The 14,926-nt window shown below is 43.2% G+C and overlaps 1 protein-coding gene across 2 annotated transcripts in view; it reads right to left on the reverse strand.

Moving 5' to 3' along the window:
• Positions 1–14,505, reverse strand: part of MACROD1 (mono-ADP ribosylhydrolase 1) — a 1,237,218-nt gene extending 1,222,713 nt beyond the window's left edge. The window contains exons 1-3 of one of the 2 annotated variants that reach the window (XM_077455769.1): positions 14,032–14,505; positions 3,748–3,849; positions 376–495 (exon numbers count right to left, since the gene is read on the reverse strand). In XM_077455769.1, coding sequence (XP_077311895.1) covers positions 376–495; positions 3,748–3,849; positions 14,032–14,416 — 607 coding nt within the window. In that variant the 5' untranslated portion in view covers positions 14,417–14,505. The remainder of the gene's footprint in view (positions 1–375; positions 496–3,747; positions 3,850–14,031) is intronic. The other variant, XM_077455770.1, reaches the window with a different exon arrangement.
• Positions 14,506–14,926: the final 421 nt, after the last annotated feature.

The following is a 14,926-nucleotide window of genomic DNA, read 5'->3' on the forward strand; positions in this document are numbered from 1 at the left end:
GCAGAGTGAAGCCACTCGCAAAGAACCCAAACAGGACCCAGGAGATTGCGGTTATAACTGTAGTAGTGCCAATTACACTGGACAATGGTCCAGCTTTACACAATGGAAGCATACGTTCCTCATACCTGATGGCTGCTGGAGGTGCTGAATATCACTGTGGTTGTGTAGTAGTACCAAGCTGGACTAATGTAAGTATACAATACCGTTAACTCCTGACATTCAGCTTTAACAAATACTAAACCATAACAAAGATAAGTGAAGATTGTCAACATATTACAAAAATGGATGCAGGAAAAGAGAGATGTTGTCAACACACAATCCACTTGGTCCTATGCAAGATATGGAGGAAGGGTTCAAACATAATATTGCTTTTACCTGCATTGACAATGGCATCTACCTCCAGCTTAGTGATGTCACCTCTGATGAGAGAGATTTTCTCTATCAGGCCTTTGTTATTCGGGAACTTGACTTCTTCAGAAGGTTTGGCTTTTACCTCTGATGGAGAAAACACATGCAGAATATTTTAAGTTTTATGATGAATTTCATCAAACCTTCAATCTCAGTTATCAAAAATAAATACCATATTTTTTTTATATCAAAATGTATAAATGAAGCTGTTTGAACATTGCTTTTTAAAGTCTAGGATAAAGTGGAGAGGAATTATAACACATGCTAATTTTTATTACGATCCGTGTCCCCATTAGGGAGATTCACCCTTTCTATGTGTCCTGTTTACCATTCTCATCGAAAGTAAAAAATAAAAAAAATAAAAATAATCACAATTTCTGCATTGACATCAGAACGGTAATAGAGGGCAAATATTCCAAGGGGGACACTAGTGACATCCAGGATTCCTGCACTTTGGAGAGATTGCTCCTCACTTCCTGTTTTGGTTATGTGACAGGAAATGAAGGAAAATCTACCCAATGGGACACAGATGGCAAAAAAAAAAAAAAAAAAAACTGACCTTACTCTATCCACAAATGGGAAAAAAAGTTTTGCCTTTAGTTCTACTTTAAAGCCCCATACACACTATCAGTTTTTCTGCTGAGTTTTTCCTTCAGATTTACCAAAACCATGTAATATGAGGTCAAACCTTAGGAGTTTCAATTTGTGTTGCAATCAGGCAGGCCCTTGTACTACATAGTATTGGTAAATCTGAAGGAAAAACTCAGCAGAAAAACTGATAGTGTGTATGGGGCTTAACAATACAGGATCTTTAAAGTCGGCTGAGGGGATGAGGGGGTGAGGGTAGTTTGCACTGCTCACAGTTTAATTTTATTGTAGTTATATTTTTAAGAATACAGTTTACTGGCTGTAACATGTATGTCAAATATCTCACACACCACAAGCAAAAGACAAATCTAGGACAGATTTCCTATAAGGCCCCATGCGCATCAGGTTTTTGCCGCTCTCCCAAACATCTTCCCCCCTAGCAGCGTCATTTTAGCATAAAAAACGCTTGATGCGTCATTTGCTTGGGAGTGAATTCATTTATTTGGACAGAATAATAAGTTATTCTGGCAATTGAAATTAACGCTCAAGCATTTGATGCACCTAGTGTTTACACACATCAGGCGTTTTTTTCTGCTAAGATGCTGCTGCTCCTGGATGCGCTGGCAGTGGGGTTTTTTTCTGCTTCTTATTGCCCCTTCCTCTAAAAGCCTATGTGTGCATGGACACATAGGCTGACATCAAGGGGTGTTTAGAGAGGAAAAAAAAAACAACAACGCCAGCCGTCCCTAAGAGCAGCGTTTTTAATGCTCAGTGTTCATGAGGCCTTAAATGTGCACTCTACATAACCACATCCCATTGCTGGTAAATAGTGCGCTGCACTAATATAGGAAATGATCCTGACCACTCTTTAGATGTGCATGTGTTGGGAAAGGAAACCGACAAGTACAATGTTAAAACAAATGGAGATGATTTCAAAACTCTTACAGTCGGCTGCCTAAGATTGCAATAAGATAAATGAGAGGCAGCAGGATTGATAAATATCCCCCACGGTGCATAAATGCACACAGAAAAATGCCTATTACAAGAAGCAGTCAATAAATAATTGAATGTTTCTAAATACACAAGATGCTGATGGTGAACCTCTGAGAACAGAAAAGTGGGAGCTGGCATTGCCGACATGTTGCAGGTTCCAGGGCCCATCATTCTGGTTTTACCTTCACTACCTAGAAAATCACTGAGTATTGGTTGAACTAGATGGACATGTGTCTTTTCAGCCAAACTAACTATGTAACTATAGAACAAATATGCAGACAGTGAAATCTGAAAAGTCTGCCCTGTAGTCCCTCACTAGCAAGTAAAGCTGGGGGAAGGATAACAGTCTCAGAGCCTCAAGCAATCCCAACTTTAATATTTCTGGCCTCACACATACGCTTTTAGATAAATAAAAAACACCACCAAATAAAAACCTAGACGTGAAACTGATGGCAACAAATAGCCACAATAAATACATAAATAACATTTACTACAATAAAATAATAATATTTGTGTGTTCTAATATGAAAGAGAGAAGGTTACTCACCTGCAAAGGAAAAGGCATAATGAGCTAGTATGCACCGCATACTAGCTCATTATGAAATACTTACCTTAGAACGAGGCCCCGACATCTGGCCCGATCCACGCCGAGGGAGCTCACATGTTCCCTCTGCGTTTCTTCCGGGTATAGCAGCTCCGGCGCTGCGAGTGTCGGGAGCCGCGATATCGTCACTCCCGTGCATGCGCACAGGAGATTTTTTCTCGGCAGGGTCTGGCATCTGCCGGACTTTCAGCCGAGAATCTCCTGTGCGCATGCGCCGTTGCAGTCAGCAGCGCATTGCAAGGGGAATATCTCCTAAACCGTACAGGTTTAGGAGATTTTTTTTTTACCTACAGGTAAACCTTATTATAGGCTTTCCAGTAGGTAAAAGTACCAAAATTGACTATACAACCACTTTAAGAAAATTTGCTGCTCAGTGATTGCAGTATTCTAGTCTGCATCTCCCCAATGTAATACATAAACCCTGGCCTGTTAGTGGGCCCTGAGGACAGGGTTGATGACCATTAATATAGAGGAACTGATCCCCTCCTTTTTTCTTTTTAGGAGGGGAGGGGGGGATCAGTTCCTATACATCCGCCTCTCCTATCCACCTCCTGTTGTGATTGGGCTCCTGTGTACTCTCCCGGCCCCCCCATTCCCTGCAGCAGGTTCCCCCTGCCTTCTTCCACCAGCTGCTGCGTGGGATGCTCTCAGGATAGAGAGCGGGGAAGGGGCCAGTAAATATGTAATTTATAGACTCCTCCCTTTTCTTAATGAACAGAGTCAGTGATCCGCACTGACTCTGTTCCTTCATAACTGAGGCATAGTAAACTGTGTTTAATATGCTTCTGTTTTTGAATGAATGGGAAACTCTGTACAGAACTATTCTTGTCCATTCGGTCTGTGCTGCTAAGGCTGCAGAGGAGGAGGTTGAAGTCTGTGTCCTCAATCTCCTTTCTCTGTCTCAAAGGTGAAATATCAGAGGTCTGTTTGGACCACTGAGATTTCAACAAAGCCCACCCCCGTCTCCCCAAATAATAAAAAGAAAAAAAAAATCACTATCAGGGTCTCAAAGGGGCCCGGGCCCTGGAGTTCAGCCACTGTGGGGGGGGGTCCAGCCAGGGTCGGGGAACCCTTTATGCTTTCCTGCACTGGGATCCTAAAGGTTCTAGTTACACCTTTGATTTTGGTCATTTAAAAAATAATATGCTTCTCACTTTTTGCTGTGTCTTTCCATGTTGGGATGTCCTTCAGTTTGATAAAATCTTTTGCGCCATAGTGCTCCCGTCTCTGCTTCTTGTTGAGACTTTTTAGGAAATCTGTATACATAAAGAAAAAAGAAATATAGGTAATAAGAAAAACAAAACCTTTATAGTGTGAGACAGCCAGGCAGCATGAATTTTCAGGAGGGAGTCAGCAATGACGCCCCTAAATTTCTCTCATGACACTTTTCTGTTCAATTAAAACACTCAATAATGTGAAGAGACCTTGTTATTCCTAAACTTTGGACCTTCCTAAATGTGGACAAAGGATTTCTTTGCTTCATTCCATTTCATACTTTAGTTTAGTATATCGAGCCTGATGTCTGAAAATTTGAAGCTGTGCTGGATGAAACCTTTTTGTATTATTGAGTTGTGGGGTCCAACGCAGAAGAACACATGAAACCACCTTAAAATAGATATAAACTCTAAGAGGATGACATATGTTTGGTGATGCTATGTGTATCATAAATTGTTCCTGATCCTGATATCTGTGCAGTCGGTGTCAGCAAAAATGCCTGTGTGTATAATATTTGTTAGTATAGTGGTACTTGAACTCTATTGCCCTGTACACACGGTCGGACATTCCAACGGAAAAGGCCTGATCAGATTATATTGTCAGAAAATCCGATCGCGTGTGAGCTCTAATCGAACTTTTTCCCATTGGAAATTCCAACGGAAAAAATTTGAGAGCAGGATCTCAAATTTTTCGACCAAAAAATCTGATCGGACTTTGTCCGATCGTTTGTAGAGAATTCCGATGGAGTGCCACGCATGCTCAGATCAAATTACGATACCAAAGCTATTGGCTACTAGCCTCTACGTAGTCCCGCGCAAAGGACGTCACCACGTTCCGAGCGATTGGATTTTCCAACAACTTTGTCTGACCGTGTGTATGCAACACAAGTTTCGGACAAAATCCGACGGATTTTGTGGTCGGAATGTCCGACTGTGTGTATAGGGCATAATAAAAGTAAAGCGATCCCCATATCAATATCATGATTATCACATTGCTTTGTTTATGAACAGAATTGTCAGGACTGTCATGGTATGCAACAGCTTCATTCAACAGTGTGTGACATAGCTTTATTTATGAACAATGCCATGTCACATGCCAGGATCTCACAGCTGGGAGCACTCTTTGCTGTACGGTGTAGTAGTTCTTGAACTCTAATACCATTCATAACTCTTTGTTTATAAAGGCAAGTGATCACTGTGTCAGTGCTATCATGGATATCACTTGGCTTTCATGATCAACAAAACCATGCTTACACCAAGTCAGGACTGTTCAACATGGCGAGACATGGGTTTATTTACAAACATTGCCACTTCAACACTTGCCAGAGTCTCACGAAAAAGGAGCACTATGCTCTTCTGTCTTTAAAGGGAAACTTTTTGAAAGTTTTGGGCAAAATAAACTATACAGTGTTAATACAGTGATCTCCCCACCGTGCTATTGTGTTGTGACAGGGGGACTACCCTTGCCCTCACCCCTACGCTAGAACGCACCGGTCAGCACACGAAGCCATTGGCTGCAAGCGTTGATTGGATGCCAATCGGCTGCTCATTCCACAGATGCCAGTCGCAAGGTCGGCTTCTGACGGACAAGGACCTGTACACATGGGCAAAAAGTTAACCAGTTTCTACTGTACCAGCTGTTTTTTGTTTTTCTTTTGGAAAAGAGGGATGGAAGGTAAAGGAAAATTGCTCAAATGAGATGCAATTGGGGTTTGAATCTTTCCTTACCCCATCCAAAAAAATGTAAAAAAAAAAAAAAAAAATGAGGCACAGTCACTTGTACAGTGATCTAGGAGTTCTTATCTGCTTTTAAATAATCCGGAGACAAATGCATTGATTTTATTTTTCACCTTGAGTATAGCTATTCTTTCCAGCAAAATCTGGTCTGCCAGGGGTATGTTTTAATGCCCAACAATAGCCACCTGGAGAATGAAGCAGGGGAACCTACCACGGATTCATCAAATCGTAAAGAGCAGTTCCAGGAGCGCTCACGCTTGGTTTCACTCATAGATGCAGTTACGTGGTTAGGGCGTTGGATTCTAAAGTAAGGCCGGCCATACATGATTCTTTTTTTTACATTCAACCAGTGAACCTTCTAAACTATTGTATTTTTCTGGTGGGTAGCCTTCCCTGTGGGCAGAATACAATGATCAGTGTTGCTAGGTACAGCCAGCTACACTTATTTGGGAAAACCCCAAGAGGCTGGATGTACACAAGTCCATCAAGAGATAAACTTGCGTACAACCAGCCAGCCAACACATGGATTAAAATTCAGCCAGTTCCTGTTGAACCGGCCGAATTTAAATCCAACAAGTGGCTGGCTTAAGGCCTACAGCCTATTACCACAAAGTGTTAATGGAGGAAAACCTCCTTCGATTACCTTCTGTGGTAAAAATGTATCCATACACTATAGGCTGAAAACTGCATATGAAGGCATAATTGAAACAAGTGGACTTGTAGCCACATGTTATAGAGTAACCTATTTTTTTAACATTAAAAAAAAAAAAAAAAAATTGTTCGAAAAAAAAATGTAAATATTGTGACAAAAAAAATAAATAAGGCAAAACCTACCAATGTATTCTGTAGGGCCTCTGCTTAAAAAAATAAATAAATAAATAAAAAAAAAAGTGTGTGTGTATAATATATTTATTTTTATTTTTTATTATTAGGTTTGGGGGTTCTAAGTAATTTTCTAACAAAATATACTTGTTACATGTAAACAAAAAGTGCCAAAAAAGGCCTGGAGCTTCAACAGGTTGTAAACCCTTGTGTTTTTTCACCTTAATGCATCCTATACATTAAGGTGGAAAAAAAAAAAACCTGGCAGTCACCGGCCCCCCAGCCTCCCCCATTTTACTTACCTAAGCCCTGCCTGGAATTTCACCTGGCGTAGGTGCACTCTTCCTTTGCCCGAGGTTCTCAGCTCTTGATTGGATAGATTGATAGCAGCACAGCCATCGGCTCCTGCTGCTGTCAATCAAATTCAATGACGTGGGCACCGGAGGGCGGAGCTGAGTCTGGCATTCATGTCTATGGATGCAAATGCTGGACTCAGGAGTGCGCCCGTAAGGTAACTCCCTGTGAGAGCGCTCTTCCTCCTAAGGGGTTATCTGATGCGGGGAGGAGCCGAGAGAGTCGCAGAGGGACCCCAGAGGTCCGTGTTCGGGTCACTCTGTGCAAAACGAACTGCACAGTGGAGGTAAGTATGACATGTTTGTTATTTACAAAAAAATTTAAAAATAAAAATGTAAAAAGTGAACCTTTACAATCACTTTAAGTGGATATAACAACAACAACATCTGAAACTCATATCTGCTACTACATGTACTCCTGGCATATAGTCATTGGTACATTATGCGTGTCACCACAGTGCTTGTTTACTGTTCAATAAGGCTGCTTTCACACTGGGGCGGGAGCGGCGTCGGCGGTAAAGCGCCGCTATTTTTAGCGGCGCTTTACCGTCGTTTTAGTGGCGGTTTGCGGGCGCTAGCGGGGTGGTTTTAACCCCCGCTAGCGGCCGAAAAAGGGTTAAACCCGCCCGCAAAGCGCCGCTGCAGCGGCGGTATTGCCGCGGTGTCTCATTGATTTCAATGGGTAGGAGCGGTATAGGAGCGGTGAATACACCGCTCCTTCACCGCTCCAAAGATGCGGCTAGCAGGACTTTTTTCACCGTCCTGCCAGCGCATCGCTCCAGTGTGAAAGCCCTCCGGCTTTCACACTGGAGGGAAAGGGGCCGGTTTTTTTCAGGCGCTACACAGGCGCTATTTTTAGCGCTGTAACGCCTGAATACCGCCCCAGTGTGAAAGCAGCCTAAAACAAAAAATCATCCTTTCCAATATTTTTTGCAGGAGGTGGAATTCCTACTTACAACGCATTTTCATGCAGTGAAACGAACATGTACAAATGGGTCCATGAAGGAAACCTTTCCTGAGAGATATACAGAGGGCAGTTTTTTTCCTGCTAATATGATTTACATGGCTGCTGCTCTTACGCTTGATTCACACGAACGCGTTTTTTGATGCATTTTGCAGAAATGCAAGGAAACTTTTTAACATGGGTTCCTATGGAACATGTTCACGTCAATGCATTTTTGTGCCTCTGCGTTTTTGGAAAGGGTCGGGGACTTATTTTCATGCAAAATTTTTTGCATGTAATAGAAGTCAATGGACCTGCATCAAAAACGCAAATACCGATTTTTTACCGCGTTTTTACTGTGATTTAGCGTTTTTTTTCCTTCATTTTTTTCACTGTATATATCTGGTTGCTAAGCAACCACAGTGTAAAAAAATAAAAACGCAAAATGCAGCAAAGTCGCGGTAAAAACGAGTGTCCAAAAACGCGACAAGCACCGCAAAAACGCTCAAAAGCACCATGCATAGATGTGAATCGAGCCTAACTGTGCTTCTTCGATGTGTGAGGGTTAATTTACTAAAGGTAAGTAGGCTATTCACCTTGCAAAGGGATTTTCCCCGAAGCTTCCTCAATGAGATAAAGTCTTGTGGTCTTCCATTGTCCAATCATGTGTGAGGAAAAATACTTTGCGTTTGTTTTTCCTTGCACGTGATTGTGTATTCTTTACAAATTGAATTTTCACTCACCAAGCTCTGTGAAAACTCCCTTTGAAACATGAACAGTCTCTCCGCCTTTAGTAAATCAACCATTTAGATTCCTTTCACACTGGGGCATTTTCCAGGCGCTTTAGCGCTAAAAAAAAAAAAAAAAGCTTGAAAGAAGCCTTATCTGCAATCCCAATGTGAAAGCCCAAGTGCTTTAAGAGCCCTTTCACAATGTCAGCGCCCGAAAAACGCTTGTAAAGCTCCGCTTAAACTAACAGCGCTTTACCAGCGTTTTTCGAGCGCTATTGGGGAGCTTTTAACCCCTGCTAGTGGCCAAATAAAGGGTTAAAAGTGCCCACAAAGCGATGCTGCCAAAAGCGCTTTTTAGGCATTTTGCAGTCGCTTCCCATTGATTTCAATGGGAAAGGGAGCGTTAGGAGTGGTGTATTCACTGCTCCAAAAGCGCTGGAAAGAAGATGCTTACAGGACTTTTTTTGACGCCCTGCCAGTGTGAAAGCACTCTGGCTTTTACATTGGGATTGCAGTTGCAGCTTCTTTCAGGCACTTTACAGGTGCTTTTTTTAACGCTAAAGTGCCTGAAAAACGCCCCATTGTGAAAGGGATCTCAGTGTGAAAGCACTTGGGCTTTCACATTGGGATTGCAGATGAGGCTTCTTTCAAGCGCTTTCCAGGTGCTTTTGTTAACGCTAAAGTGCCTGAAAAACGCCCCAGTGTGAAAGGGGTCTTAGGCTACACTTTAGCATTTCATGACTGTGCGTGAAAGCGTGCGATTTCACACATGCGATACCCCAAATGCGGCCAAAAGCATGCTTTGTCACGTGAAAAAAATAATAATAATAAATGGACAATAGATGCTGCAAAGTACGCTGTTAAAAAAATTAATTAAAAAAACAAAAAAACAAAGCTTGCTGCTCCAAAAGGTACATAAACTGCCAAGTGTGTCGTGCATAGAGCAGCCCGTTATAATCAATAGGTTGCCCTATGCTTATGGTGCATAAACATGCAAAAACATGACAGTTTCTGTGCGTTTACAAAACACATACGGTGAATCTTGACTTATGCCACGTACAAAACCGGACTTTGACAGCAAAGGTCCAACGGAACGAATCCGGACAATCGTGTGTGGGCTCCATCGGATCGGAAAAATCTGATGGACTTTAGAAATAGAATGTTTCAAATTTTTCGGCCGGAACTCCTCCGAACCCAGTTCCTATCGAGAAAGCCATTTGTGTGTATGTTAGTCCACCAGACAAAAAAACGACGCTAGGGCAGCTATTGGCTACTGGCTATGAACTTCCTTATTCTAGTCCGGTCGTATGTCATCCTGTTCAAATCCATCAGACTTTGGTGTGATTATGTGTAGCCAAGTCCGTTCATTTGGAAAGTCCGTCGGAACTCTGCCGAGAGTCCGTCGGGAAGACCATCTGACCTAGTCCATCGAAAAGTCCAGTCATGTGTACGCGGCATAAGGCCGCGTACACACGCGGGGACTGTTCGCCCAACTTTGTCCGTCAAACAGTTTCGGCAAACAGTCCGCTCAAAATTAGCATGGACGGACATGGCCACACACGACGAACGAACAGTTTGCTGAAACCGTGCGCGATGACGTGAACGGCACGTACGACGGGACGAAAAATACGACGTCCTATACACTGCATTATAACTTTCGGCGTGTAAATCCTTTCTGAGCATGCGCGGAACTTAGTTTGACGAACAAGCCTACACACGGGCGGACTGTTCGCTCAAACAAGGTTTCAGCGGACAGTTTTACGGAATTTCCGAAAAACCTTGTTCGTCAAACTGTCCGCTGAAACTGTCCGCTGAAGCCCCACACACGAGCGGACTGTCCGCCCAAACACTGTTCAGCGGACAAAGTTGGGCGAACAGTCCGCGCGTGTGTACGCGGCCTTAGGGTCACCAGTACAGAACAGGAATTTAGATGAAAAATTTCCTGATATGTACATGTTCTTAGGCCCCCCTTCACACTTGAGCGTAATATCACTTGAAAAATACACAAGCTTCTTGCCGTTTGTTTTTGCACCAATAAGAGCAAAAGTAATGTGCGTTTTTTTTTTTGTGCATTTCTTACTTAGTAACAAGCTTCCCATTGGCTAAAGAATATTTTAATATATGCCAAAGCCTGGGTCTAGGTTCACACTGGTGCGATTGCAGACACCTCATGTGATTTGCATTCCTGTGCAGATCACATGCAATGTCTGTGCGGTGCGATTTCAGACAGTTTGTATGGCTGAAATTGCATCGCATTCGCACCAAAATGGTGCAGAACCCCCCCCCCCGCACATGAATCACATGAGTGTTCACACCCATGCAATTCTGGCAATCGCACTGCGTTTTGCGATCTGTTTCGGGGTGTCGTTAAGCTAACATTGACACCGCCGCAGATTGCTTGGATAATGTGCGATTACAATGCAATGCGGGAAACACACTTGATTCGCTGCGTTTCCTGCATTGCACAAGTGTGAACCGAGCCTGAAACACATTCAAAAATACCTGTGCAAACACTAAAATAAAAAAAAGTAAGTATGACCAGGGGAATAAGGTCTTAAAGGATTAGTTCACCTTTACCCAACAAACAGAGCAGTTTGACTAAAGTTGAATAACGTCCTTGCTAATGCCCCTGCACACGATGAGATTAATCGGATGAATGATCGGTCGTTTTTTTGCATATTCTCAGATTAAATCTGATGAGTTTACTAAAGTCACGAAAAATCATGTACAACAGAATAAAAATGCGGAAGTGATTTCATGTGTTGTAATGCATTTGTATTGCATTTTCAAACAGCTGTATTGATTAAAATGAAAATTGTATGATTTGGCCGAGTAAGAATAAAAAAAAATGTGTGCATGTCCAATAAGATGAACAGTCCTGATTGGCTCTCGAAAGTTCTGTACTAATTCATTCTTCCTATGATTTTCTGATCGTGTGTACCGGGCATAAAGATGTAGGCCATTTATATACTTCATGTAGCCCAACTGGAAAATTCCCAAGATGTTTCTGAGAGAGGCCCAGCTATGACTGTTCACCATCATAGGAGTGAGCTCTCAAAGGCTGAGCTCAAAGCATCAAGGGAGAGAAGGTGAATGCGAGGGGGGCTTGAATCAGAATTAGGCGCCATTCGCACCAATGCTTTTTTTCACGCTTTTTGCAGAAAACACAGAACATTTTTTTTTTTTTTAGCATGGGCTCCATGGAACATGTTCACATTAATGCATTTTTGTGCCTGTGCCTGGGACATTTAATAAGCGCAAAAGGGTGTGTTTTTTGGTTCAATAGACTTCAATGGAGAAGCTGCAGGAAAGCATATAGTGCGTTTTTACCATGTTTTGTTTTTAAAGAGGAGTTCCGGCGAATTTTTTTTTTTATTTTTTTTATTGATCCTAGCATTATTACAAATAGGATTACACAATGATCGATTTTGCAAAAATATTAATTTCTTACTTGAATATTTTTTTCCTTATGATTGTGGGCATGTGAAGCCCAATCAAGATCTCTTCCTGGATTAGTTACCCAGCATGCACCTCTTGATCTCACGCATGCGTGATTAACCGGCCGTATCGCCGATTGTTTCTAAAGTTACCATAACAAGGGGCGGCGACGGAGAAGGTCCCGCTCTTTGTTATGGCAACAGCACAGTACTGCCCAGGAGATGATGTCTCATCATTTCCCAGGAGCACAGACAAGGGAGGAAGTGACAAGGAGCTCCGCGAACCAGGAAGTCGCAGATTTGGAGGACTACATAGCAATTCTGGCAAGTATAAAAAAATATATATCTTCAAAATGTGTTTTTTTTTTTTTTTTTTTTTTTTTTAGGTTTAGAGGAGTCAGATTCTGAAAAAAAAAATTCAGGGTGGAATTCTGCTTTAAATCTGTCCAACAAATTTTCCAAGAAAAAAAAAAAAAAAAAAAAAAAAAAAAAAAAAAAGCAAAACGCAAGAAAATTGACATTAAAAAACTGCGGAAAGCACAGCAAAAACGCTCAAAAGCAACATGCATAGACGTGAATCAGAGAAAGGGTTCACTCCTGTGATGGTTAATAAGCATGAGCGCCGGTGTGTTTGCATACTCCATGTACAGAGCCTGCCAGGAAGTCAGTGCAGAGCTGTGCTAATCACAGGCAGTGAGACATTGCCCCGATGTGCGGCTGCAGAGATCGGGCAATGTCTCACTGCTTGTGATTAGCGCAGCACCAACTTCCTGGCGGGCTCTGCACGTGGGCTGTGCAAACACGCCTGAGCTCATCCTCATCAACAGTAACGGCTAGACCTCTCTTAGAAACATTGTAGCCGTTTCCAGGAGGTATATAAATGGCCTACATCTATAGCAACAACTATCCAACTTTGTTCGTAGCTGCACAGTTTTTATTTATTTAATTATTATTATTTATTTTATTTTTTTATCTACAGACACCCTTTACAGGCCTAGACGGTCTTTTGGTAAAGGTGACCCAATCCTTTATGTCTAAAGCCGCCCATAGATGGTATGATTTGCTTTCCTGCAACCACCGGCCGGGAGAACACATTACAATCTGACAGACTGGATATACCCCAGTTGATCGATGACTCAGCTTGGGTACAATCAGCCTGCCCATAGACAGTTAAATTCTGGGATGGTCCCCGCTGAACCGCCCGCCATTTGAACCCGTATATGACCGGTGTCCTGTCAGAATACCGCTACCCATCAGAAAACGTAACGGAAGTGACGTTCTGAGCGAAAAATAGCTTACTGCGCATGCATCCCAACATGGCGGCTATGCGTTCCAATAGGTTTCCTAACCTGACAGAACACGAAGGCAGCAGCGGACATCTTCTTACACCCAGGCAAGTCTTCAATTACACAATGATTTTAGCAGGAAGCTCACCTTATATACTGAAATACAGCATTCTTCAATCTGTGACACTGTTTTGATGTCGCATTTGAAAAGCATTGACAAGTAGAGTCGTCACCTCGTCCCTTTAAACCTGAACACTTTTGAATGACACAGGTCCTGAGGCTGATTAAATGCAGATAAGGCACCAAGTGAGTTTAATTACCACTTTAATCAGCCACAGAACCTGTGTAAGTAATGTGTGTTCAGGTTTAAAGGGATGAGGTGGCAACCATAGCAACAAGCCTGCAGTCAGAAGGTGGTGGCGGCCATCTTTGTACACCCTCCGCACTGCTCAGCACCAAGCTGATAGTCATTTGTCACCGAGGGACATTTTTCGACACCCTCACTCGGTGGCGGTGAAATAGTCTATTCCAGTATAGAAGTTGAGTTAACTGCTAAAATAAGTGAAATTCAAGACTTGCCTGGGTGTAACAAGATGTCCGCTGCCGCCTTCGTGTTCTGTCAGATTAGGAAACGTACTGAAACGCGTAGTGACCATGTTGGAACACATGCGCAATAAGCAATTTTGTTTGCAACGTCACTTCTGTTGCATTTTCTGATGGGTAGAGGTATTCTGATAGAACACTAGTTTTATAAGGTTCTGGAGAAAAAGTTCCCAACAACCAGCATTTCCAGCAGTCAGTCATGGCAGCCCCACCCCCTATTCCTCTCCAGGAAAGGTTTCCTTTACTGCCCCCCAGTGTTAGGAGGGGGTCACGGCACACAGTATTATACGGAGGTGCTCATTGGCTTCTCACTTTTAGCCTCCTTCCAGCTGATGGAGGGGGAATTCAAGTCAATCTTCCCACTGGCAGCCATGAAGTAAGCTGATAGGGTCAATGGTCTGGAAAGGAGCCAATAGGGAGCCGCAGGCTGGCGATGAGGGAGGAGCCAATCTCCTGTTCTGGTCCCGGGATTGAAATATCGGCGAGTCGATGGACTAGGCGGGCGCAGCGCTGGCACAGGACGGAAGGCAGGGGGCGCTGTTATCACAGGCTGTGAGCGGCTGGATACACCAAACGTGCGGGCTGCGAGATAGAGCGAGCCTCGTCCTCCGGACAGTAGAGAGGTGACCTCCGCTGCTAGAACGTCACTGCGAGTAGAAGCGGACAGCCAGCGCTCTCTGATCACTCTAACAACCATGGCGCTAAATATAGCCGGGCTATGGAGCTCACACTGGCCGGGATTATTATTAGCGCACACAGATTGTTCTTCCTTATAAGTAATGAGGGGCGCGCGGCGTGCTCTGTCAGGAAATGAGCCTGGAACGCAGGTGCGGGTCACCTCCACACACAGTGCGCCAGCGCCATCTACAGGACGAGCTGTGTACGGGCAGGCCGCCATTGTACCGGAGACCGAGCTCAGAGTCTGGTGTACAGTGTGGTGTGAGGAGGACAGCCAACAATCGACTTCTGCTCCACAGTGTGACCTTTGTGTGTTGTGTTTGTAACAAGTTTTATGTGTGAAGCAAATTGTGTGTTTGTCTCGTAACCACTTCAATACCAGGCACTTCTACATCTTCCTGCCCAAGACAATTATCAGCTTTCAGTGCTGTCGCACTTTGAATGACAATTGTGCGGTCATACAACACTCTACCCAAACACATTTTTTTTATCATTTTGTTCCCACAAATAGAGCTTTCTTTTGGTGTGT

The sequence above is a fragment of the Lithobates pipiens genome, unplaced genomic scaffold (genome assembly GCF_037356315.1).
Source record: "Lithobates pipiens isolate NorthernLeopardFrog02 unplaced genomic scaffold, aLitPip1_a1.2 Scaffold_10, whole genome shotgun sequence".
Taxonomy (NCBI): Eukaryota; Metazoa; Chordata; class Amphibia; order Anura; family Ranidae; genus Lithobates; species Lithobates pipiens.